At 50.5% G+C, this 25,981-nt stretch overlaps 1 protein-coding gene across 1 annotated transcript; it reads left to right on the top strand.

The window, feature by feature from the left end:
* The first annotated feature begins 1,618 nt into the window (after window positions 1–1,618).
* Window positions 1,619–25,213, top strand: ADGRG3 (adhesion G protein-coupled receptor G3). The gene is made up of 12 exons (XM_065920508.1): window positions 1,619–1,708; window positions 8,330–8,492; window positions 13,907–14,045; window positions 15,624–15,770; window positions 16,609–16,743; window positions 17,262–17,301; window positions 17,478–17,569; window positions 17,722–17,834; window positions 20,280–20,560; window positions 20,769–20,862; window positions 22,177–22,451; window positions 24,917–25,213. Exons 1-12 carry the CDS (start codon window positions 1,657–1,659, stop codon window positions 25,024–25,026), a joined length of 1,641 nt encoding a protein of 546 aa, XP_065776580.1. The 5' UTR covers window positions 1,619–1,656; the 3' UTR covers window positions 25,027–25,213.
* Window positions 25,214–25,981: the final 768 nt, after the last annotated feature.

A 25,981-nucleotide genomic window follows, 5' to 3' on the forward strand; every position in this document is an offset into this window, starting at 1 on the left:
CCCTTGGCATGGGAAATGGGCTGGGAGACTCCAAACCTGGAGCCATTTGGGCAAGCTGAGGGTGGGAGATGGCTGGAGGGGGAGGTTTTCCTGGGACTCCCCAGGGCTCTAAGTGGCTCCAGGCTAAGCTCCAGCCCCTGTGGGGTCTAGGAGAGGCGGCCCCTACTCTGGCTCTGCCGGACCCTCGCTCGTCACTTGGCCAGTCCCGGGTCCTGTCTTCCCAGACGGGCAGCACACTCTGGGTTCCGGTCTGCAGGGCTCAGGCTCTCCTTTACAAAAAGGCACCCGGGAGTCCCTCTGGGAGCCCCGGGCGCCAGGCGGGTCTCCTAGCGGTCATGGTTCACAGAGCCCTTGCCCTGACCTGCGGCTGGGAGGGAGGAGGCGGCCGGCCAGGTGGAGGTGGGCGGAGGGGCAGGCCAGTGGCTCTCATTCACCCTCCCAGCCTTCCCTGCAGAGGAAGTGCCTGCGGTCCTGCCAGATTCCCACCTGCCTGCTGCGTGGCCCCGACCCTCCCAGGGCCCAGAGGGCCTAGCAGGAGGCTGTCCTGTCTGGACACTGTGTGGGAGGAAGGGGAAAGAGAGGCCAGCCAGGGCTGGGCGGGCCTACCCATCTCTCGAGTCCTCCCCGTGCCTCATAAGAAACAGAGGCTAGCTCACGCAAGCTCAGGCAGCCGGGAAGTGGCCAGGACAGACGTCAGCCCGGCTCTAACCAAGCCCCAGGGCCCTCGCTCATGTCTCTCCTGTTAGTCCATCTGCTGGGAAGGGGAGGGGAGTAGCCCCAGAGGCCTCCAGGCCTGGCTCCTCCTCTCCTCCCATGACCCTAGCAGGCCTGGGCTTGAGCCTTGGTCTTGTTCGGAGGAGAGAGCACGGATGCTCTCCCCTTCTTCATCTTCATCCCTACTGCCGGGTTGCGTGCCTTGCGTGTGACGGGTCTCCTCACACACCCGACACCCTAGGAGGCATTGCTGCGTTGCTGTGTCTATTTTGGTGGTTTAGTCGCTCAGTCGTGCCTGACTCTTGTGACCCCATGGACTGTAGCTCACCAGGCTTCTCTGTCCATGGGATTTTCCAGGCAAGAATACTGGAGTGGGTTGCCATTTCCTCCTCCAGGAGATCTTCCCAACCCAGGGATCGAACCCTGGTCTCCTGAGCTGCAGGCCATCTCCTACAATGCAAGAAAATTCTTTACCCAATGGGCCACCTCGTGTCTGTTTTACAAAAGGGGGAATTGAGGCCCAGAGAGGCCCCTCGTTTGTGAAAGGAGGATCTGAGAAAAGAATTCTTGGTTCCAACGCCCAGGCTCATCATCACTCCCCAAGAGCCTGCTCAGAACTTCTGTGGCTGCTGGATCCCCACACCCACCCAGATAAGACCCCAGGAGCAGTGTACCTGGGGTGGGTTCAGCAACTCTCAGGGCGTCTGGGTCCCCCTGCAGGTGGTCATGGGGCGGGGTGAGGCTAGGAACACTGCCCAGTTCCCCATACTCACCTTTCACAACTTAACCGACGGTGCCATGGCACAGGAAGCGTGAGAAAGAGGCCACAGGAAGTGGTGACGCTGCGGGATGGGGGCCAGGGAGGGCCGGCTCAGCAGAGCCTGGGACCAGAAGGACGCACAGCTGCAGGGCTCGGGCCGGTGTGGACGAGGCTGGCCCAGGATGGTGGCGCCCAGGGCCCTGGGGGTCCTGCTACTCCTGCATCTGGCCCCAGGTGAGCAGTGGGTTCCTCACCCCCTCCTGCCAAGCCTGGGAGAGCCAGGATCGGAGACGGGGAGGGGTGGGAAGGGGGCATGTCCGGAGCGTGTCCTCTGGGAGCCCACCCTGACGACCGCCTCACCTCCTCTGACCTCTGGGTCAGTTTTACTGTCCTGATAAACTTGGGTCAGCCCTTGTCTTGGGTCCCCTTGGCTTCTCCCCACAGTGCCCTGGAGATGGGAGGGGGCCATGGAGGGTGCTCCCCACCCCTACCCCTCAGGCTGTGCTCTCTGACAGTCATGGCTCCGGGACATGGGGTGAGGGGTTGGGACAAGCCCTTTTCCACTGCCTCTGAGTTCCTGGGAAAGGAGTCTGGGACCCTCTGGAGGCTGAGACCAGACACGGCCTGCAGTGCCCTCCCACCACAACCCCTTTCCCCCGCCACACTGGCTCCCCTCCCCTGACCCCACAATAGCTCCACGGTACCCAGTCACCCAATCTGAGAATTCGATTTTCCATTCCTTCACTCTTGGCCTTTTATTTTTAACAAAGAATTTTTTTTTTAATGTGGGCCATTTTAAAAGTCTTTCTTGAGTTTGTTACCATATTGCTTCTGTTTTTTATGTTTTGCTTTTTTGACCCCGAGACATGCAGGATCTTAGCTCCCCAACCAGGGATCGAACCCACACCCCCCACACTGGAAGGCGAAGTCTTAACCACTGGTCCTCCAGGGAAGCCCTCACTCCTGGTCTGGCGCACACCCACACAGTGTCTGTCCAGAGGCAGCCTGCGGGTGCCAGGCTGTGCCCTTGCTGTCCTCTTTCCTGGGAAGGTGGGCCCCCACTCCTGGCCCACCTGGTCAGCTCTCCTGGCTGCTCTGTGCCATCTGTAGTGACCCCCTGGGGCAGAGGAAGATGCACCCTCCCCGTGGGCTGTCTGTTTCCGAGCCTCACCTGCTCCTCCTATTTCATTCCTGATTCAGTGAGTGACCTGCATGCCTGTCCCGCATCCCCACCCCTGTGTGTGTCCAGCGTGGGGTCACATGGCTTTGGATCGACCTCTGAGGGCTCCAAGTAACCCTCTTCTCTTCAAAAGTTGGGAAATTCAGGGAAATGCAAAATTCAGTCTATGGCACGAAATAGGGCTTCCCTGGTGGCTCAGATGGTAAAGAATATGCCTGCAATGCAGGAGACATGGGTTCAATCCCTAGGTCAGGAAGACTCCCTGGAGAAGAGAATGGCAACCCACTCCAGTATTCTTGCCTAGAGAATTTTATGGACAAAAGAGCCTGTGGGTTCGCAAAGAGTCAGACGTGACTGAGCAACTAACACACATGGACATGGATCCAAAAAGTGTGAGAAATGGCAATTGTACCAGAGGTGTGGCAGCAATACTTGAAGGATTAATTCACTTCATAACCAATAGTTGCTCCTGCTTGATCTCATAAGGACCCTGGGCCCCTCACAGAAGTTGTAATTTTCTGATTGGGCCTTGAAGTCCCCTCGGAGTGATGGAGTTTCCCCTGTGGTGACATAGGTGCTCTGGTTCAGCTGTTTAAACAGTGTGAGGAGCCCTGAGAGATTTATGTCTTGAGGTAAGCTCCTTCATTTGTGGGTGTTTTTGGGCAGTTGCCATGTGTTCACTTGCTCTTTTCATTCATTCATTTGAAAATGAAAGGAGCCCTTGACACAGTATCAGGCCCTGTGCTCATATCCCATGTGGTCCCTGCTCTCAGGGGACTCACATTCCAGCAGAGTGACACAGGAGCTTCAGAGGAGCAGGGACCCAGAGGGAGAAGTGTGTGCATTCGCAGTCGCTCAGTCGTGTCCAACACTCTTGAGACCTCACGGACTGTAGCCTGCCAGACGCCTCTGTCCATGGGTTTTCCAGGCAAGAATACTGGAGTGGGTTGCCATTTCCAACTCCAGGGTATCTTCCCAACCCAGGGGTCAAATCCTCTTGCATCTCCTGCATTGATTGGATTCTTCACCACTGTGCCACTTGGGAGGTATCTAGAGGGAAGCAGACAGTCTCTTTAATAAAGGGTTACTTTCCTGGGACTTCCCTGGTGGCCCAGTGGTTAAGACTTCACCTCCCAGTGCAGGAGATACAGATGTAATCCCTGGTCGGGGAGTTAAGATCCCACCTGCCTTGTGGCCAAAAATCAAAAACATAAAACAGAAGCGTTGGGGAGTTTGTAATTTCCTCGGTTCTGTCTCGTCGCAACAAAAATTTGAAGTGATGGACGGACCAGTGCTACACCCTCGGATGGGCCAGTGTTACAGCCCCATGTAATTTCCTCAGATCGACCAGTGTTACAGTAGAGCTCTTTTTTTTTTTCCTCTTTATTTTAATTGGAGGTTAATTACTTTACAATATTGTGGTGGTTTTTGCCATACATTGACATGAATCAGCCATGAGTGTACATGTGTTCCCCATCCTGAACCCCCCTCCCACCTCTCTCCCCATCCCATCCCTCAGGGTCATCCTAGTGCTCCAGCCCTGAGCATCCTGTCTCATACATTGAACCTGGACTGGCGATCTATTTCACATATGATAATATACATGTTTCAATGCTATTCCCTCAAAATCATCCCACCTTCACCTTCTCCCACAGAGTCCAAAAGTCTGTTCTCTACGTCTGTGTCTCTTTTGCTGTCTCACATATAGGGTCATCGTTACCATCTTTCTAAATTCCATATATATGTGTTAATATACTCTATTGGTGTTTTTCTTTCTGGCACTTCACTTTGTATAATAGGCTCCAGTTTCATCCACTTCATTAGAACTGATTCAAATGTAGTCTTTTTAATAGCTGAGTAATATTCCATTGTGTATATGTACCATAGCTTTCTTATCCTTTCGTCTGCCAATGGACATCTAGGTTGCTTCCATGTCCTGGCTATTATAAACAGTGCTGCGATGAACACTGGGGTACACGTGTCTCTTTCAGATCTGGTTTCCTCGGTGTGTATGCCCAGCAGCGGGATTGCTGGGTCGTATGGCAGTTCTATTTCCAGTTTTTTAAGGAATCTCCACACTGTTCTCCATAGTGGCTGTACTAGTTTACATTTTTTATTTAGAAAGCAAGGGAAAATATACTCTCGAGTGGTGAGGGTGGGCCGACCCAAAAGACGTGAAGAGAAGCCCCTGAGCCAATTTTGACTTCTCTTTTTATATGTTTTTTCTCCTCCCCCGAGCCTGCGCTTTGTAAACTGGGCTAGCCAGGAGGGCTGTTTGTTTTACCTGAGGTTCTCACTCCGGTCCTGAAATCTTCCTTTGTTCTATTTTCAGGGGCTTTTCCCTTCTTTGTCCTTGTCTTTTAGCCACCACCATTCTGGATTTCTTTTTCCTATTCTAACTACCTAACAAAGCAACATTGTAACAAATTCAATAAAGACTTCAAAAAGATTCACATTTAAAAAAATCTTTAAAAAAGGTGGTGGGGATACTTTACTAAGCACAGGTCAGGGACAAGAGTCTGTGGCTGTTGGCAAAGAGAAGCAAGCCAGTGTTGGGGAGGCTAGGGAGGGGCAGGTACTGTCCTGCCCTCTGACCTCCTTGCCCATCCCCCACTCCCCATATGAACCTGGATTGAGGTGGTCCTTGGAGACCAACCTCTGGGTCAGAGCAGGATGGAGAAGAGTAGGGTGGGTTTGGAGGGACCTCTGGCACAAAGGCCTGGGTCTGAGTCTCCCTGTCTGCACTAAATGCTTCTGATAATGTCTTCCAAAACTAAATGCAAAAAAGATGTTTTGTAATCTTCTCTGCCCCAGGCACTTGCCAAGAGCTTCATAAGTCTGAAGGCCCTGAAATCTCACGGTGGGCCAGGAGGGAGTCTCTGTTTACACCTGCCGAGGTGCCCCCTGTACCCAGCACCCATGAGTAACCCTCAGGCACACAGAGGGCTGCCATTAAAAGACAACGGTTACCTGCCCTGGAGCTGACATGACACTTTCCTTGGCTCCCCTCCTCTTCCTCTCTGCTCTTCTTCCTTCTTCTCACGTCTCCCTCTTTCCCTGTTTTCTCTCTCTTCCTCCTTTTTAAAAATTGTTTATTTTTGGCTGGGCCAGGTCTTCATTGCTGCCTGGGCTTTTCTCTAGTTGTGGTGAGCAGGGGCTCCTCTCCAGTTCTGGTGCATGGGCTTCTCATTACGGTGGCTTCTTTTGTCTCGGAGCATGGGCTCTAGGGAGCGCAGGCTTCCGTGCTTGCGGCTCCCGGGCTCTGGAGCACAGGCTCAACAGTCGCGGCTCACAGGCTTAGTTGCTCTGCTGCTTGTGGGGTCTTTCCAGATCAGGGATCAAACCCATATCTCCTGCAATGACAGGTGGATTCTTTACCTCTGAGCCACTGGGGAAGCCCCTCTCTTCCTCCTTTCCTTAAAAGCAAACATGGATCTTACTCTACATATTCTCACCCATCCTCTACTTGTTTCCCGTTAAACAACATATTATGAATATCTTTACAATCTAACAGAAAACTAAAATTCTTTTATAAGCTACTTAAAACATTGTCACATATAGCCCTAATTATTATAAAATCCACTTGAAAATGTTACTATTTTACCCTACATTTACCCTAACTTTGGTGTGCTGTTGTCTTTACCATGTATTTCATTTTTGTCTGAAAATTTAACTGATTTCATTTAATGTGAAAGTAATACTGTACATAGTCTAAAAAAAAAAATCAAACACTGGAGAAGGGTGTGAAAAAATGAAAAGTAAATGTCTCCCTGCCCACCTCACCCTCAGCTCCTGGTGGGCCAGTTAGAACTTAAAGGTACAGATTGTCAAGATCCAGTCTCACCCCTGTAAAGGAAACAATAAAGCAGTTCGTGGAAAAAGACATACAAAAAGATGCTCAAACTCCTAAAATTAAAATGAAATCTAATTTTACCCCCCAGTCTAGCAAAGATTTGGAAGTTTGGTGAAGCCTAGGATTGTGAGTGTGTAAATAAGTAGTCACTCTTGCCCATTTGGGTGCAAGTATAAAAAGCGATAGCCCTTTTGAGAAGAAATTCTGAGGACTTTGAGGACTTCCCTGGTGGCACAGTGGTTAAGAATCTGCTTGCCAATGCAAGGGTCATAGGTTCAATCCCTGATCCAGGAAGATTCCACATGCCGCCAAACAACTAAGCCCACAGAACTGGTTGGTTTGCTACAATCACTGAAGCCTGAGTGCCCACAGCCAGCCCACTGTAAGTAGACAAAGCCTGCCTGCAACAGCAAAGACCCAGTGCAGCCAAATAAGTAAATAAAATTGCATGCATGTCTTTTTAAAAAAGAAGGAAATTTGATAATATCTAGCAATTTTCCAAAGTGCGTACATTTTGATATAGAAATGCCGAGGATAGGAATGTTTTCTATGAATTCATAACATACACTGACAAAGATGTAAGTAGCATTATTCAAAATAGCAAACAAAATAAAACAAAAACCCCCTAAATGTTCACCAAGAGAGGACCAACTGAAGAAGCATTGCAATACCCGTATACTGAAATAGTATGTAAATATATGATTAATGAGATGGATCAGTATATGCTGATGCAGAAAGCTCTTTTAGATATAATGCTAAATGATCCCATTCATGTAAAATTGTAAATTCACATAAAATACTTGCATATGCATAGTCATTCCCTGGAAAGTTGTACAATAAACTTTTACAGGTAGTGAACTCTAGAGTGTGACCTGGGAGTTTTACTTTTCATTTTATGTACTTGTGTACAGTTTGTTTTTAAAAGCTCTGTTCATATATTATTTTTGTTGAGAGATAGGTAAATATATAGACACATCCTTCCATTCAATGTAAATACATAAATATGCAAATAGTTTTACAATGCCTTTCTCACCTCCTGGAATAAATAATACTGACTCTTTGTACCCCTCCAGTGAGCTATGTCCTTAATGCGTATGATTTCTAATCCTCCCCACAACTAGGAAGGAAAGTATCATCAGCCTCATTTGGCCAATGGGACTGAGTATCAGAGAGTTTAAGTAATTTATCTGAGGTCACACAGCTAGTGACCCGAAGCTTGCACTCCATCCCATACCAGGTGAAAGGTGACCTTTGGTCCTAGAGCCTCCAACTAACTGGTGACCTTGCTCAGTCATTCTGCTTCAGGGAGTCTCACTTTGCTATATTTTCCACCCATACCAGGAGGTAGCCATGAGGGTTGTGCTGGGAATGTGGGAGAATGAGGCAAACCAAAACAGATCATGTTAAGAGTTACACCTTGCGTCCCACTTGTGTAGGCTTTGGAAAGTCTGATGTGGAACAAATGCAACAAAGCCAGGCAGACTCCCTGGAGGAGGCAGGAAAGGGTACTTGCACTAACATGAACCTTTATCTATAGAGTCACGTGCCAAGCCTTTTGTACGCACTTTCCCCAAAGCAGCCCACTGGCCTTGTGAGATGGAGGGTGGCGGGGGGTGCGGCAGGGGCAGGATATTATCTCCTTCACCTTGATACTGAGGTCCAGGGAGGGTATGGATCCATCTCAAGTTCACACAGTTGGTGTAGATAGATGGAGCTGGGGTTCTAATCCACACCACTAAACTCTGGACCCTGAACTCCTCTACCCTCTGCCCTTGTGGCGCCTCCTCATGCAGAACATTCACATCTTGCATCCCTCTGTTAGGTAAGGGAGATTCCACGCTCAGACCGGAGAAGCCAAGAAATGTCTGCCAGGGCTTGCCTGATATGAACTACTATGAAGACTTCGACCTTAACAGAACTGCTGGTTGTTTCTCAAAGTGTACACAGTCGCAGAAGGAACCCTGTCATCTGGGAAACTTGCAGAGGTAAATGGCCCTCTGAGCTGGAGCAGGAATCTGGGCCTCTTCCATAAACATTTGAATTCAAGTTCTTTATAGACATATGTTTTCATTTCTTTGGGAATGGAATTGGTGGGATATACAGTAAGTAAATATTTAACTTTATAAAAAGCTGCCAAACTGATTCTCAAAGTGACTATATCATTTGCTTTCCCATAAGCAGTATAAAAGGGTTGTAGTTTCAATACATTTTTACAATACTGTTGATATTTTGGGTTATAGCCATTTCACTGAGTGTGGATGGTATTTCACTATGGTTTTATTTGCATTTAACAAATGACTAATGATGTTGAGTAAATTTTCATGTGCTTATGTGTTTTCTTTGGTGAAATGATTATTCAAATCTTCCTCTCTTCTGAAAAACTGGGTTGTCTTCTTACTACTGAGTTTTAAGAATTCTGGATACAAGTCCTTTATCAGATGTATGATTTGCAAATATGTATTCTCTCCCAGTATATGTTTTGTTTTTTCATTGAACATCAAAAGCATTTAATTTTGATAAATTCTAACTTAAATTTAAAACATACCAAAGAAATGTTCATCTAGCAAGGATATAAAATTTCTCTTCTAAGTTTTCTGCTCTAAGTGTATCGTTTGAAGTCTTATAATTAGGCTCAATTAGCATTTTTGAGCCATTTTGAGGTTCATTTTTTGTGCACAGTGTGAGATAAATGTCTAGCTTTATTCTATTGCTGTCATTTTGCATTTTAATAGCTAATGGTTTGGCAATATCTTTCCTTTTTTAAATTTTTAATTAATTAATTGACTTATAGCTGCTCTGGATCTTTGCTGCTGCAAGGTGAGTGGTGACTTTTCCTCACTGCACTGCACAGGCTTCTCACTGTGGTGGCTTCTCTCGTGTGGAGCACGGGCTCTGGGTGTTCAGGCTTCAGTAGTTGCAGCTCGCTGGCCTAGTTGCTCCGAGGCATGTGGAATCTTCCCGGACCAGGGATCGATTGAACCCGTGTCTCTGGCACTGGCAGGTGGACTCATAACCTCTGGATCACCAGGGAAGTCTGATTTTGGCACTATTTATTAAAGAGATTATGCTTTCCTCCATTGAATTGCATTCGGGAGGGCATTTCATTGAATAGCTAAATACTAGCTTCTGGAATGTCTTCTTCCCACTGAGATAGTAAACCAGAAACAAAACAACATCGATGGGGGCAAATATAGAGATTAATGCAGCCATGAAAGACTTGAAAGAAGCAGAAGTGGTAACACCTGCCATAACTCCATTTAACACACCATCAGTCAGGTGGGACTTGGAGAATGACTTGGGCTGTCATAAACTTAATCAGATAGTGAATCTAATTGCAGCTGCTGTCCCTGATGAGTATTTCTACACAAAGAAATCAACATAGCCCCTTGCTATCGCTATGCGGCTATTACATGGCTAATTTTTTTTTCTCCAAACCATTTTTCAAGTAATTCTAAAAGTAGTTTGCTTTTTGAAAATGTTTTGAAAAACTTGTTGGCTGTGCTAGGTCTTCATTGCAGCACATGGACTTTTCTCTAGTTGTGGTGCAAGGGCTTCGCGTTGTGATATGTGGACTTCTGTTGTGGAGCATGGGGTCTAGAGTGCTTGGGCTCAGTAGTTGCAGCACATGGACTCTAGTGGCAGTGAGGGGGATTTAGTGGCCCTGAGGCATGTGGGATTTTAGTTCCCCAACCAGGAACTGAACCTGAAAATAGTGAAAGTGAAAGTTGCTCAGTCGTGTCCGACTCTTTGTGACCCCATGGACTATACAGTCCATGGAATTCTCCAGGCCAGAATACTGGAGTGGGTAGCCTATCCCTTCTCCAGCAGCTCTTCCCGACCCAGGAATCAACCCGGCGTCTCCTGCATTGCAGGAGGATTCTTTACCAACTGAGCTATGAGGGAAGACCGTTGAACCTGAGTCCCCTGCACTGGAAGGTGGATTTTAACCACTGGACCACCAGAGAGGTCCCTGAAGTAGTTTGCTTTTACTTGGCAGAGCTAACAGTATATAGCCACAGTGTTTCCTCAGAGTTACATCAAGTCTCTTCACTGTCATAGGATAATTCACAGAGACCTCACTAATCTTGACATTCTACAAAGTTCACCATATTGACAACATTGCTGATTCGATCTGATGAGCAGAAAGCGGCAAGTAGTTAAGATGCTGTAGGAAGACACGTGTGAACCAGAAGATAGGAGACAAACTCCATAAGAATTCAGGGTCCCATCACCTCAGTGAATCTCCTGGACATTCAGAGGACTAGAGAATATCAAGATGTCCCCTCCAAGGTAAAAGACAAGTTGTTGAACCTCACACCACTTACAATGAAAGAAAAATGTATCATGCAGACAAGCACAAAAAAAAGATATCTCAATTGTTAAATTATTATCAGACAAAGAAGATGACCCTTAAATGGGTGTCAACTTTATAATTAAAAATTCAGTTATACATCTATGGAGAAGGGAATGGTAACCCACTCCAGTATTCTTGCCTGGAGAACTCCATGAGCAGAGGAGACAATCCATGGGACCACACAGAGTTGGACAGAACTGAGCAACTAACACTTTCTTTTCACTTTCACCTATGCTTTAGAATTTCTGAATATATGTTACTTTCACAACTAAAACAGTTTTTTTAAAGTGCTCTGAAAACCAGATCAGAAAATCTTCCCTCAATAAAGTAAATTCATGGGCTGTTTTGTAAGGGAAAAGAATGTTTGGAATGCATGGGGTGGGTGACCTATATGTATTGTGAAATACAATTCTCTATTTTATTTGGTAACAATAAGAATCACAAAACTCTGCTTAGATTTTTGAAAGATAAAAAGTAGCATCAATTGGTGTATCTCAGTCAATGGGTTTGGACAGTCTCATCCCACTGTTTCAGGCTGGATGTTCTAGCTGCCTGATCCATCCAATCTCATTTGCACATGTTTTCATGGATAATATTTTATAATATTTTTGTCATGTGGTTTCCCTGGAGTTTTATTTCTTGGTGCTGTGCTAACTCACTTCGGTCGTGTCTGACTCTTTGTGACCCTATGGACCATAGCCCACCAGACTCCTCTGCCCATGGGATTCTCCAGGCAAGAATACTAGAGTGGGTTGTCATTTCCTTCTCCAGGGGATCTTCCCGACCCAGGGATCGAACCAGAATCTCTTACGTCTCCTGCATTGGCAGATGTGTTCTTTACCATAAGCGCCACCTGGGTAACTGTGACTATTCAAAAAGTGATGTTGAAATAAAATTCTCCCTTTTGTCTCCGTTGCAAGCCCTCCATAGCTACTCCTTTCCAATAGACTTGATCTGGCTCTATCTGCTCTTGTTCCACTTCTCTCCCATTTCTACTTCAGCCTTCATCTGTTTAAAATTACTTTCAAAGCATGGGCAACACATCTTAGGACCCCTTGTTTAGGAAAAGGAGCTCTGGCCAGAGACGTTTCAGCACCGTGGAGAGCACCCGGACAAGGACAGGGTTGGGGGGGGGGACTTGCCTCACCCCAGATTTCTAGCCCAGTGGTCCCCAAAGCTTTTGGCACCAGGGGCAGTTTTGTGGAAGACAATCCCTCACGTCCTGCTGTGCGACCCAGTTCCTAATGGTCCATAGACCAATACCCGTCTGTGGCTCCGGGGACTGGGGACCCCTGTTCTAGCCCATGGCAAGAGGGCTGAATTTGTGTCCTATGTATTTCCAATGCCAGCTCAGTTCCCATAAGTCAGTGTCCATAGAGCTAAGTCTTCAAAGGCTGAATTCCCTGTATTCACTTAGCACTTGGTAATAAATGTGAGTGAGCTCTCACAGTGGGGCTTCCCTGTAGCTCAGCTGGTAAAGAATCTGCCTGCAATGCAGGAGACCCCAGTTTGATTCCTGGGTCAAGAAGATTCCCCTGGAGAAGGGATAGGCTACCTGCTCCAGTATTCTTGGGCTTCCCTGGTGGCTCAGATGGTAGAGAATCCACCTGCAATGCAGGAGACCTGGGTTCGATCCCTGGGTTGGGAAGATCCCCTGGAGGAGGGCAAGGCACCCCACTCCAGTATTCTTGCCTGGTGAATCCCATGGACTGAGGAGCCTGGCGGGCTGCAGTCCGTGTCACAAAGAGTCAGATACGACAGAGAGACTGAACACAGCATAACAGAGCACAGCCCTCACACCACACACTGATCATCCCACAGTTCTGACTACTCAGAAGAATTTCTCCAAAGAAGATTTACACAGACCAATAAGCACATGAAAATGTGCTCAACATCATTAGTCACTAGAGAAATGCAAATTAAAACCACAATGAGATACCACTTCACACCCCCTAGGATGGCTATAATTGAAAATGAAACAAAACAAAATAGAAAATGTTGGCAAGTGTTGGCAAGAATCTGGAGAAATCAAAACCCTCATCCATTGGTGATGGGACTATAAAATGATGCAGCTAATATGGAAAACAGTTGAACAGTTCCTCAAGAAGTTAAACAGAATTACCAGCAATTCTGCTCCTAGGTATCCACCCAAAAGAATTAAAAGCAAGTCTTCAGGGGCTTCCTTGGTGGTCCAGTGGTTAAGACTTCACCTTCCAATGCAGTGGGTTGTGAGTTCAACCCCTGGTCGGGGAGCTAAGGTCATACATGTCTCTGGCCAAGAAACAATAACATAAGACAGAAAAAGCATTGTATCAAATAAAACAAAGACTTTAAAGAAAAACACCTCTTCAAACAAAAGCTTTTATGTGCATACAAGCAGTTCTGCTCACAACAGTCAAAAAGTGGAAATAATCCAAATGCTTGTCTATGGAAACATGTATAAACAAAAGGCAGTATATACATACGAATGTGTATCCTTCATCCATAAAAATGAATGAAATACTTACACATGCTACAACAGAGGTAAACGTTGAAAACATACTAAGTGGAAGAAGCCAACAGACCCAATAGCACATAATTCCATCTATATGAAATATTCAGAATAAGCAAACTCATAGATTGGTGGTTTCCAGAGTCTAGGGGGAGAGTAACTGCTTAATGGGTTCAGGGTTTCCTTTTAGGGTGATGGACATTTCTGGAGCTAGATAGCAAAGATGATTTCACATGTTGTGCCTGTCTTTAATGCCACTGGATTGCACACTTTAAAACAGTTAACATGACAAACTTTACATTGTAATGTATTTTGTTACCAAAAAAGAGAAACAAGTACTCAGAAGGGCCTCTGACTAGAATTTCTCAGAACCAGCAAGAATCACTCCCACTCTTCTCCTGCAGCATCATGGTCTTCCCTTTGATATCCTGGGTCACCTCTCCTACACCAAGAGCCTGATGATCGCTGTCCATGGTGTTCCTCCTCCTGTCATCCAGGTGAGCGGACCAGGTGAGTGAGCGACTCAACCTGCAAGACCCTATTTTCCCTTGTAGATACTGGCTGAACTTTGAGACCTATCTGGTGGAGAGGAGTCAGACAGACACATTGAATACATCTTTTTTGACGGCGCTCGTCAAGAGCATCAACACCAGTGCCCCAGAAGACCTGTACTTCTCTCTGACCCCCTCTCAGGTGAAGACTCCCCCATCCCCTTTGGTGGGTTCTGGCCCTACATTCCTCAGACATATTTTTCTGAGAGAATCCTGGTCTGTGCTTGGGGTCCACCAACAGTTGTCCTTCCCATGTCACGCTGGGTAGTTCTCTGCCACCTGGCTAGTGCGTGATGGTGAGTTAACTGGATGAGTGGATCCTGGTAACAGGTTATCCAGGGTGCTAGCATGAGACCTGCAGAAAATCGCCAAATTGAGAGTCAGGGTTCTAGTCCTGGACTTCCCCCCACCTGACAAAGTGTCCCCCAGGAAATCCCCTCCCCTCTCTGGGCCCCTGAATCCTCATCGATAAAATGAGCTTGAAAGCTCCTCCAAAGTCTGACATTCCCATGAGAACGTCTATTGGGGAACACATTAGAAACCAGGTAAAGGCACTGATAGAGGTACTGCAAAGGGTTAACAGGCAGACTCTGAGTTTACACTGGTCTGGATTCTGCCCCTCACTAGTTACTGTGATCTTGGGCAAAGTACTGAACTTTTCTGAGCCTCGGTTTCCCTATCTGTAAAATGGGGATGGTATTGCCCACTTTCAAGGTTATCAGAGAAAGCAAATGCAATAACCTACAGGGAATGTTTGGTGCAGTGAGGGCACAGCCTCCTTCAAGGCATAAAGCAGAGGGTGGAAGTTTGGGCAGCAGGGAAGTGGTCTGTCACTGAGGGACTTTTAGGTCAGCCTAGAGAAGGAGAGATGGAAGATGGAGGGGCCTTTATCACATCACCCTAGCAGCTGAGCCCTCTGCATGGGTTAGGTACTGGCCTCTGAAATCACCCACTTGTCCTTTAGACAAGGTTCTGTGCTAGGAAGCAGAAAGTTGAGCTCTTAGCTACGACACTTAGCTCCCCCTGTCCCCATGCCCATGGGTGCTTTTGAGGCAGGATCAGGTGAGACCAGGCTGCAGCCCCAGGGGTGTTCCCTGTGAGGTCACAGAATGGATGAAACACGCTTGGCAACTACCCATGAAAATTTATTTTAATATTTTGAACATTCTTAGCTGTTACAAAATGTGTTGTTGGGTGGGGATGGATATCACATTTAACGTGAATTCTTGTATTCTTCCTCTTTGCCCTCACTGTCTCCCTTCCCGATAGCCTTATGCTTTCTGATTATCCCTGAGTCAGAAACCAGACATTGTCACCCTAGCCCTATGCCAGCACAGCAGGGGTCAGGGCCCTGGTCAAAAGCACTACCACTGACCCTTCCTCACGCCTGCAAACTGACCTGTCCAGGTGTTGCCCCTTCATAGCCCACTTTCAGCCTGCCTGACCGGTGGCCATGTGACCACCTTGCTGGCTCCATTCTCCATATTGGGAAAACCGAGGCTCCATAAGGGCTGTGACTTGGCCAGGGGCTCACAGCCTGATCAGAGCAGAGCTTGGACTGTGTCCCAGGTGTCCTGCCTTTCAGAGCTGTCCTCAGACCCCGGTGCTGTCCCACCACCTAGCGTGCCTCAGTTTCTCCTCCAGTTGGGGGAGGGGCAGGAGCTGTGTTGGGGCTGGGCTCCTCCGGGAAAGACAGAAGTGGCTGGGTCTGTGGTTGCAGATTCCGAAGCAGGTGACCAAGGATGATCACCAGCACCCTGACAGAGTCCGGCTGCCCAGGAGCTTTTTCGGATCCCTGAAGAGCGGCAGGCCGATGGTCCGGTTGGGCATAATCATCCTGGACGTCGGTCCGGGGAGTGTCTTCAAGGTGAGGAGAGATACAGGCTGACTGAGATTCAATACTGGGTTCACTGGGACACGCTTGCCTCCTCTGGAGTCTTTGCTGAAGGACCCAATGGGGACGAAGGAAGTGATGAACGTCTGCAGAATGTTCCTCAAGCAGCCAAGGTCATCTAGACCCCTGTCCTTAGAGTCTGGACCTCAGGCTCATGCTGGTTATTCCCATCTGGTATTTAGACTGCACACCGCCCCCACCCCACCACCAGCCGGTGTCCTTGGGTTTGTATCTATATCCCAGGTGAGTTCATGTCCTGTGTGCCTCCTTGTCCATGCACAAACATGCATCCCTTTTCTTATTCCTGATTACACACATAATCATGTATGTGCTGGTGTGACCATGTTCACTTGAGCAAGCATATGCATTCCTTTGCAAATGTGTACCAGGTATGTCCCCAGAGGTGTGTCTGCCCTCACATGGGGGCTTGTGCATCCCTGAATGCTGCTGGCCAGGGGCTCCCCACCTGTAGGCATCCACTGTCCTCCCTCTCTCAGCTGATATTCCTTCTTACCATGCGCTCCAGTTAAGAGGGCAGAGAAGGCCTGGGGACCAGAAATGGACAGCCAACAAATACATAGCTTTGTGGCCATTTGGGCTAGAGTGTAGGGTCCATCCTGGCACAGCTGGTGCAGACTTCGGAGAGCAGCAGGAAGAAGGTCGCCCATGACCCCCTATCCCCTGGACCTCTGGCCCCAGACTTTTCCCTCCAGGCAAGGTGCACAAGCCCTAGAGGGTCCTAGGAGCCCCTACCAGGGTTGGGTCGGGGGAGCCCCTTGTGTAGCCTGGCTTCCCCTGCATCCCTCCACAGGGCTCCCTGCTCAACCGGGAGGACGGCAGCAGCGTGTTGAACAATCGCATGGTGGGCTTGACTCTGAGTCACATAAATGTCATCAAAATGGCCGAGCCTTTGGAGATCACCTTCTCCCACCAGTACCAGCCCCCCGTGAGTCCCCCACCCTGGCCTGGCAGTTCCCGAGGGTCACATGGGCAGGTGGGCATCCCCAGGCATATAGACAGACACGCAGGGGACTCTGCACGCCATCCCCCACCCTCCCACATCCACCTGGGAGAAGCCATTAGGACCAGACACACAATTGTGCCCATGGATACATGTCCAGCCTATGCACGCATGTCCACGTGCCTCCCAACATGCTCCACTCACGTGCTCCCAGAAGGGCCCAGTGGATCTGGCAAACCCACACGCACACACACGGCTTTGCACATCTGCTCACATGTGCACTTCCCTAAAGGAGCCCCACCCACACCAGTCCACACCCCACACGCTGACCTGGGATACATCAAATGCTTCAAATGTGGTTCCTGTGTAACCACAGGCTGAGCCTTACTTCCACCTAATGCAGGCACGTGCTGAGACACGGAGCATGCCCTGCTCCCCCAAACTTCCTCTCCCCGTGCCCAGTCACCCCTGCCTCGCCCCTGACTCCCACTCTCTGGTTTTAGAACATGAGCCTCAGCTGTGAATTCTGGGATGCGACTAAAGGTAGGGCCTGGAGGACCTTCCCCGGGTAAGGGGAGGGTAAGGGTGAGTCCTGTCCTCAGGGGACAGGACTCCAAGAGCAGGGCCGTCCCCTCTTCCTTTCCTCTCCGGAACTCTCTCTTCCCTTTTCCTGCCCTCCCCTCTGCTGTGCTCGCTCTCCTTCTCCCCTGGGTCATCAGGAGACTGGTCCTCCAAGGGCTGCTCCACAGAGGCCGGAGTCCGCAGGACGGTCTGCCGCTGTGACCACCTGACCTTCTTCGCCCTGCTGCTGGTAACAGCCCCTCCCCGACCATCCCAGCAATTCCAGAAATGCTGAGGCTCCTGGCCCGGGTATCGGGGTGGCTGTGGGCAGGGCCAGGCCTTTGGGGTGTGCGGGCCTGGCCTCCAATTGATAGGATTCTCGTTCGGGGGAACCACCCACAGAGGCCGATCTTGGATGAGGCCACGGTGAAGGCCCTCACACACATTTCCCAGGCTGGCTGTGGAACCTCCATGATCTTCCTGGCCTTCACCATCGTCCTCTATGCTGTCCTGAGGTGAGTCACCCCATCCCAGCCCCACCCCACATCTCCTTCCCGCCCTCCAGGACAGCAGCAGGGCAGGGTAGAAACCAGCGGAGTAGTGTTAATCCTGTGTTATACTCATATTTTCTCCAAACCTCAAGTTCATCATCTATAAAATGGAATTGGAGGCTGGCTATTTCAGTTACAGGGGGCAGAAACTCAACTCAAATTGACTTAAAATAGATAACGCATGGTTCACAGGGTTGAAAAACCCAAGGTGATCTCAGTTCAGGTGATGCTGGATCCAGGTACTCAAAAGATGTCCCTGGGACTCCGTGTCCCTGATTCTCACCACGTCGCTTTCTCCTTTGCCAGTCATGTCAGGCAACTTCTCCATACTCAGGGGCCTTGGGGAGCCCCAGGCTTGCATCATAGCTTCTTAGCTGCCTAAACAGCTAATCTTCTGAACCAAGCCTCAGAATTGAAATCTCTAAAAAAACTTTATTTTGAAATCATCATAGACTAACAGGAAGTTGCAAAAATAGTACCTAGAGTCCCAGGGTTCCTTCATCTAGCTTTCTGCAGTGATGACATTTTCTGTAACTCTAGTACAGTATAAAACCAGGAAATTGATATTGGTACAGCACTGCTCTTTGGAGAAGGAAATGGCAACACACGCCAGCATTCTCGCCTGGAAAACTCCACGGACAGAGGAGCCCAGGTGGGCTACCGTCCATGGGGTTGCAGAGTTCGGATGTGAATGAGCAACTAACACACATACACACGCGCTCACACACGCGCGCGCACACACTCTCAGCACTGCTAACAAGAATACAGAGCTCATTCAGTTTTCACCATTTTCCACATGCATTCAATTGTGTGCGTATATGTATGTGTGCATGTGAGCATGTTTACGCATGCACACGGGACTGGCTAAATCATTTGCAGGGCCCAGTCCAAAACGAAAACATTCAAAAATCATTAAGAATTTCAAGATGGTGACAAGAGAGCATTAAAACAAGCATAGAGCCCTTCTGAGTGCAGAGCCCTGTGGAGGTCACACCCCAAGAAGCTGAGCCTGTGCATGCCCTGTGTGTGTGTATGTATTCAGTTTTGTCCCTGTTCTGCAGAGTTGAGTCTCATTGGTGTAACTTAGACTGTGTGCCCATGACTAACCAGGCCCGCTGTGGTGAAAGGATGGATGACTCTGATTGGTCAGGCCAGATCACATGCCTGCTCTTGGGTTTGAGGTTCACGGCTGAGAGTGGGGAAGGGTACTCCTTGGGGAAACCTAGGGCTGTTCCTGGAAGAAGGAGGAGCAGGAACAACAGAAGCTGCTGCAGCCGGTCCCAGGCTCTCCTGGGCCCTGGCCCTGGCTGAGGGACCCACAGGAACTTCTGCTGAAGGAACCCATGGGAGTAGCCCCATGCCTGGCCTTCTGACCCATGACTGGCTTGGAGCAGCCCTCGGTCTCCCGACTCCCAGTCTGGGTCCTCCCATTGACTTCCTCCACATGCTGGTGCTGTTTTTCTGGGGGGTTGAGGCCCCCACCAGCTCCACCCCCCCATCTCAGACCAAATGGTGAGTGTAAGTGGTACCACCCCTGCCCCCATCCCCAAGCCCTGGCCCAGGACACGACAACAAGCTGAGCGTGACTTGCCAGCTGGTTGCCCTGCTGGACCCTGTGGGAAGCGCCTGGAGCTCCAGGAGGAAGTGTCAGTATCTCCCAAGGGTGGGGCCTGGCTTCTCAGGTGAGGTGGACATTATTCCTCAGGCCCCCTCCAGGCACAGTCCTGAGGGCGCATCCCTCCAGTGAGAGTCCTGTGGGAGCTGATTGGCTGGGAAGGTGCAGTGAGCTCCGCAGAGCAGGCGGGGAGCCCTGGGCTGGGAGCCTGGAGCCCCAGTCCTGCTCTGTGACTCTGAGTCCCTGTCCATCTCCGAGCCTTACCTCCTTACAATTTCTAGGCCTCGGGCATCCATGCACCGTCCGTCCAGTCACTCAAGCAATGCAGGGCCTCCTCCTGCTTATTGAGCTAGGTCCACGGTCACAGCATGGGGAAAGACGGAAATAAGGGACAGGAGAGTTACACTTCACTCACTTCTGGGAGACTTCCACCTAAGCCTGTGATAAGTGGCCTCCAGAGACAGCCTTTGCAGGAGGAAACATCCAAGGAGTGTTTTGAAGGTGGAGCAGGGAAACGCGCCTGAGAGCAGAAGGAAGAGCATGGGCAAAGTCTGGGAGCTGTGGAGAAGCATAAGGCATTCAGAGAGTTGCAAGTTATGCAGTTTGGCTCTAGCATGGAGTCAAGGAATGAAGCCAGAAAGATCCAGAACCCACAGGGTCCTACAGGTCGTGAGAGAGCCCCTGGGTGAGAGCTCTGACTTGAACCAGAGGGTGCTCATACTGGCAGAGATAGAACAGAGGTCGTGAGACGGAGAGGTCTGGGTGCCCTTCTTCACTGGCCCTTCTTGCCCCAGGTTCTCCCGGCAGAGGTTCAAGTCTGAAGATGCCCCCAAGATCCATGTGGCCCTGAGCATCAGCTTGTTTCTCCTGAATCTGGCCTTCTTCATCAATGTGGGGCAACGCCTGAGGGGGTCCGATGCTGCCTGCTGGGCCCGGGGGGCCGTCTTCCACTACTTCCTGCTCTGTGCCTTCACCTGGATGAGCCTGGAAGCCTTCCACCTCTACCTGCTCGTCATCAAGGTCTTTAACACCTACTTCGGCCACTACTTCCTGAAGCTGAGCCTCGTGGGCTGGGGTAGGTGTCTCCTGGCCAGGCAGAGGGTTGGCTAGCTCTGTCTGGATGAGGCCAGAAGGGGTCCAGCCTTGGGGAGGGCCACGGGCAGGGGCAGCTTCCACTCTGATTGGCTCAGAGCTCGAGAGATGGACCGCGGGAGGGGGATGTGAAGGAGGACATGCCAAGGGAGCCTCAGCTATGCCATACGTCCTCCCCTCCTCGCCCTCAGTCCTGCCTGCCCTAATAGTCATCGGTACTGGGATCGCCAACAGCTACGGCCCCTACTCCATCCGTGATGAGAAGAACGTCACCACGCTGGAGCTGTGAGTGGTGGCTGTGGGAGTCGGGGTGACCTCAGGGCCCTGGGGGCACAAATTAGGGCCAGAAGGAGGTGGAGAGAGGGGAGAATCCTGGGAAGAGAAACGTGTAAGTCAAGGCCGAGGATCCTCAGATCCAGCTACCTCATGGCCCGGAGGGGAAAACTGAGGAAGGAGAGAGGAAGGACAAGGAGAGAGGGGGCTGAGAAGGAGAGAGGACTGGACCAGGAGGCAGGACGCCCTGCTCCAGCCTGCGGCACCACCAGCCTCTAGAGCACCGTTGGGGAAATTTTAAAAGGTACCCCCTCCACCCCTCTGACCTACCATGCCAGATGTGGCATGGTAGGTCAGAGGGGTGGAGGGGGTACCTTGTGAGCTGGATTTCAGCCTCCACCTGCCCCCCCCAGCCAGGTCCCCTTGTGCAGGGCATAACTGTCCAGCGCTTGCAGCAGCCCCGGTTCTATGCAGACTCTGCCTCTGAGTTGTTATGTGACCGTGGGCAAGCTCGGCCCCTCTCAGAGCCTGGGTCTCCTCCTGTGGATCAACAATGGAGGCTGATCCACTCTTGCTATGGGGCCTTTCCCAGGGGTCCTGCCTAAGACCCGCGACTCTGTGCTAAGAAGAGTTGGTGGGGCCTTGGTGCTGTGCCCAGGGCCTCAAATGCAGAGTCCCAGGGGCCAGACAGGTAACATAAATGCATGCAGCGGCCTGGGTGGGCACGGCCACAGGCTGGCAATCACACACCAGCCTAATTGGCAGCTGATTACTATCCCTCCAGAGGGTGTCCACAGAGCTGCCAGTTGTATGGTTTCATAAGAGAAGCAGAAATTGGCACATTTAGGGAATTCTCAGGTGGTCCAGTGGTTAGGACTTGGTGCTTTCACTGCCGGTGCCTGGGTTCAACCCCTGAAGGGGGAACTAGGATCGAACCCAGGTCTCCTGCATTGCAGGCTGATTCTTTACCATCTGAGACTCCAGCAAAGCCCAAGATCCCATAAGCCGAGTGGAATCTGGATGTATATGCCAAACCTTTCACTTTTAAAAGGGTGTTCCTTAATTCTTTTTTCCCCCCAATATAAGGTGGGGTGAACAAAGCATGCCTTTGGGACCAAATCGGCCTGTTGTACCCACTGGTCTAAAGGGATAGCAACCTGGAGCCTCATGACATCCTGGAGTCTCTTCCCTGGGAGAGCAGGGGAAGGATGGGTGGATATGGGGGCGGTGCATCTTCTTGGTCAGAGAAGAACAGGCTGGGGAGAGTGCCCAGGGCTTGCTTTCAGGGGACTTCCTCTGGTCCCAACGGCCATCCCTCTCCTCCAGGTGCTGGTTCCGTGAGAACACTGCCCTCTACGTCACTGTGCACGGCTATTTCCTCATCGTTTTCCTCTTCAGCGCGGTGATTCTGAGCCTGGTGTCCTGGAAGATCTTCACTCTGTCGAGTGCCACGGCGGGCAAAGAGAAGGCGCAGCACTGGAAGGGGGTCCTCACCCTGCTGGGCCTCTCCTGCCTGGTGGGCATGCCGTGGGGGCTGGCTCTCCTCTCGTCCCTGGGCCCATTCACCGCCTATGTCTTTGCACTGTTCACCTCTCTGCAAGGTGAGGCACCTGGGCTAGGGAGGAGACCAGCTGCCTTCCTGCACCAGAGGGTGTTGGGGGGCTTTGGAGGAGGGTGTAGATAGCAAGAAACACGATTCTACTCAGGCTCGCTCAAATCAAGTGTTGTTGTTGTTTAGTCTCTAAGTCAAGTCCGATTCTTTTGCAACCCCATGGATTGTTGCCCTCCAGGCTCCTCTGTCCATAGAATTTCCCAGGCAAGTATACTGGAGTGAGTTGCCAGTTCCTTCTCCAGGGGATCTTCCTGACCCAGGGATTGAACCTACACTTCCTGCATTGGCAGGTGGATTCTTTACCACTGAGTCACTGGGGAAGCCTGGTGGTACTCACGGGTACTGATTTTAAATATCCAAGGCTCTCCCAAGGACCCCAGGGCAGGAAGACTGTCTGACTTCATGGGAGCTGGTAGCAGGGTCAGGAAAAGTCACCAAAACCAAAGCAGATACTTGCTCCATCTTTTTCTCTGGAGTCACAAGAAGTCTCTCCCCTTCTCTCTGTGGTAACTTTTTCCCTCCACTGTCCCATTCTTACCCATATCCTCCAACTGGCTGCCCAAGATGACCACCTCATCCCTATGTCATCTTTCTAGTCTGCTGACTGTGGTCTGGTTCAGTCTCTTCTATGTTCTTAGGAGAGTCAAGGATCTGACTGGGCCATCAGACATCCATCTCTGGTCCAGACATCTGTGGCCAGGGGAGCAAGATCATGTGATGTGATGGCTATGTAACATGAACAGAGTCTTGAAGGGTCTGTGGAGGCGGGGAGGAAATGATTAGTGGAGGAAATGGTAGATAAGCCTGCTCCCTGCCTCCACAGGGTTTTTCCTCCGATATCCAGCAAAGGGTCAGGCACTCAGGGTGCATGCGGGGCAGGGTTTCCCTGCCTGCACCTGTCCCCTTTCCTCCTCATACCCCTGTTTCATACACGCAACTTAAAGAAGTATATCATAGCCTGACTGTGAGGGAAAAGAGTCCGGAGAGGAACGGCAAGTGTGGCTTTGACTCACAGTCTCATCCTGTCCAGAGCACTCACTAGGGACGCAGGGGGTCTAGATCCAGCGGGTACAAGCCCACAGGAGTAGGGCTGGCTCCTGGTGCCTCACAAGACTGCATGGCAACATGGTTGGCAGCACTGGGTACAAGCAGTACTTGTTGTTTAGTTACTAGGTCATGTCTAACTCTTTCCCGATCCCGTGGACAGTAACTTGCCAGGCTCCTCTGCCATGGGATTTCTCAGGCAAGAATACTGGAGTGGGTTGCCATTACCTTCTCCAGGGGATCTTCCTGACCCAGGGATCAAACCTGCGTCTCCTGCATTGGCAGGCAGATTCTTTACCACTGACCACCTGGGAAACCCGGGGAGAGGCAGACCTAGGTTCAAATCCTGTCTTCACTCACCACCCCAACAACTCATTCAACTCCTCGGATCCTTGTCATCTGTACAGTTGGGCTAATCCCAGTACTTATCTCACCAGATCTCTTGATAAATAGCTGAGATAATGTGTGTATGAGACACAGTAACCTTTAATATGTGGGAACTATGTTAACAACAGAAGTCATTACTATTAGGCCATCAGAGACTGGCCCTAGATGAAGATTCATGAGTCCACATCTGAGAAGTCTCAGGGGTTAAGGTTTGGGGGCACGTCTTGAAACTATGGATTGTCATTCTTTCTGAGGTGACCCATCATAGCTAAGTCTGAACACTTCACTGCACTGAGGTTTTTCAACTCTGAGTAACTCAGTATTTCCCTCTTTCTCACAAACAGAGCCCTCAGCCCCACTTTAACTGCCCTTGAAGTCTTTTCAATATTTTTTTAAACGTTTACTTGTTTTATTTTTGCCTGTGCTGGGTCTTCATTGCTGCACACAATCTCTTTGTTGTGGTGTGTGAAGTTTTTTAATTGTGGCACACAGACTTTGTTGCCCAGTGGCATGTGGGATCCTAATTCCCTGACCAAGAAACCAGTGTCCCTGCATTGGAAAGCAGGTTCTTTACCACTGGACCAGCAGGGAAGTCCCCTCAATACTATTATTGTTGTATAGGGTTTTAGTTCTAAATTTCTTTTAAAGACACAAGAAGATTTTTACTTCTCCCGCAATGTCTATACTTATTACAGTTTTCATACCTCACACCTTCCCTCTTCTTGCTGAAGCACATCCTGGAATAACCCTTTATAAGAGGGGCAGTGGTCGTTGTTTCGTATGGTTGAAAATCTCTTCATTTCGGCCTTTGTTTTATGTGATAGACATGTATATAGATTTTATTTCAAGGACTGGTTTTCATTCCCAAGATGTTGATTAGGTCCTTTTTCAGGAGTAGATTTCACCTTGGGGGCTGATGTTTCTGTACATTCTTAAACCGTTACAGCGGAGCAGTTTCGCCTCTGGGCAGCCGCCAGCCCCAGCCCTGCCCCAGGCTCACTGAGGCTTTCTCCTCCCCGACAGGTGTCTTCATCTTCTGCTGGTTCATTGTCCTCTACTGGCCACGCCAGAGCACCGCGACCTCGTCTGGCACTGCCCGGGTTGACCACGCCCACACCGTGTCTCATGAATAGAGGACGGCCGTGTGGCCAGGCCGGCCCGCCCTGCGCTCTGGACCCAGCTCTAATTTGCTGTGTGACCTGGGGGTGGGGGGAAGGCGGTCCCTGCCTCCTTCTGGGCCTCAGTACCCTTCTCTGTACCACGTGACTGGGGAGCCAGGGGATGGGAAACACGTTGGCCATGTTGTCTCAAGGGTCTTATCCAGATACGCCTATGGGTCTGAGAGTTCACAGATCCAGGACGGCAGGAGTCTCAAGGCCCTGTAATCCTGAGACCCCTGCCGGCACAGAGCGACACCCTCACCCCGCCCCCACGCCCACCCCCTGCCCTCAGAGCAAAACGGCCTTCTAGTCTGAGAACACCTGAGTTCCGAGAGGGAAGTCGGTCCTCGGCCTCGGGAAGGAGTCCCCAGCCGCTCCCCTTCCCCCTTCCCCTCATCGCTGCCCTCCCACAGCTCCGCCCTTGGGCCGCCTGTACCTGAGGGGACTCTCAGGGCCGCCGCTCGGGCGTGGGGGGCTGCTGTGGACTGGAGGTCTGTTCTGAGGGGGCGGGGGGCTGGTCCTCCTCTGGCCTCACCGGGTCTCAGCCACTCTCTCCCGGGCCCGTCCTCACAGAGGTCCCCCTGCCGTTCAGGGGCGCCGGCAGCCCCTCAGGTGCTGGGGACACTGAATATCAAGGAATGCCACTTACTCAGTAGGTGGGCTACCTCAAGGAGTCCCCCAGGCCCTCCTCTGGACTGCCTCGTGGTTGGCCCTGATACCATCCAGGGTCCTTGGCCTTTCTCAACCAACAGACATTGACGGGAGGTCAGACGAGCAACCCAGGCAAGGCTTTATTGGGGCCCCTGCTGCCGCAGGGGAAAGTGAGAACCAGCAGCAGGTTGCCTTGCTTGCTCGCTCCCTGAGGGCAGGGGTGGCGAAGCTAACTCCTTTCATGGGGTGAGGGTAGGGGTACGTCCAGGGCTTGGGC

Source organism: Muntiacus reevesi, chromosome 2, assembly GCF_963930625.1.
Source record: "Muntiacus reevesi chromosome 2, mMunRee1.1, whole genome shotgun sequence".
NCBI classification, from domain to species: domain Eukaryota; kingdom Metazoa; phylum Chordata; class Mammalia; order Artiodactyla; family Cervidae; genus Muntiacus; species Muntiacus reevesi.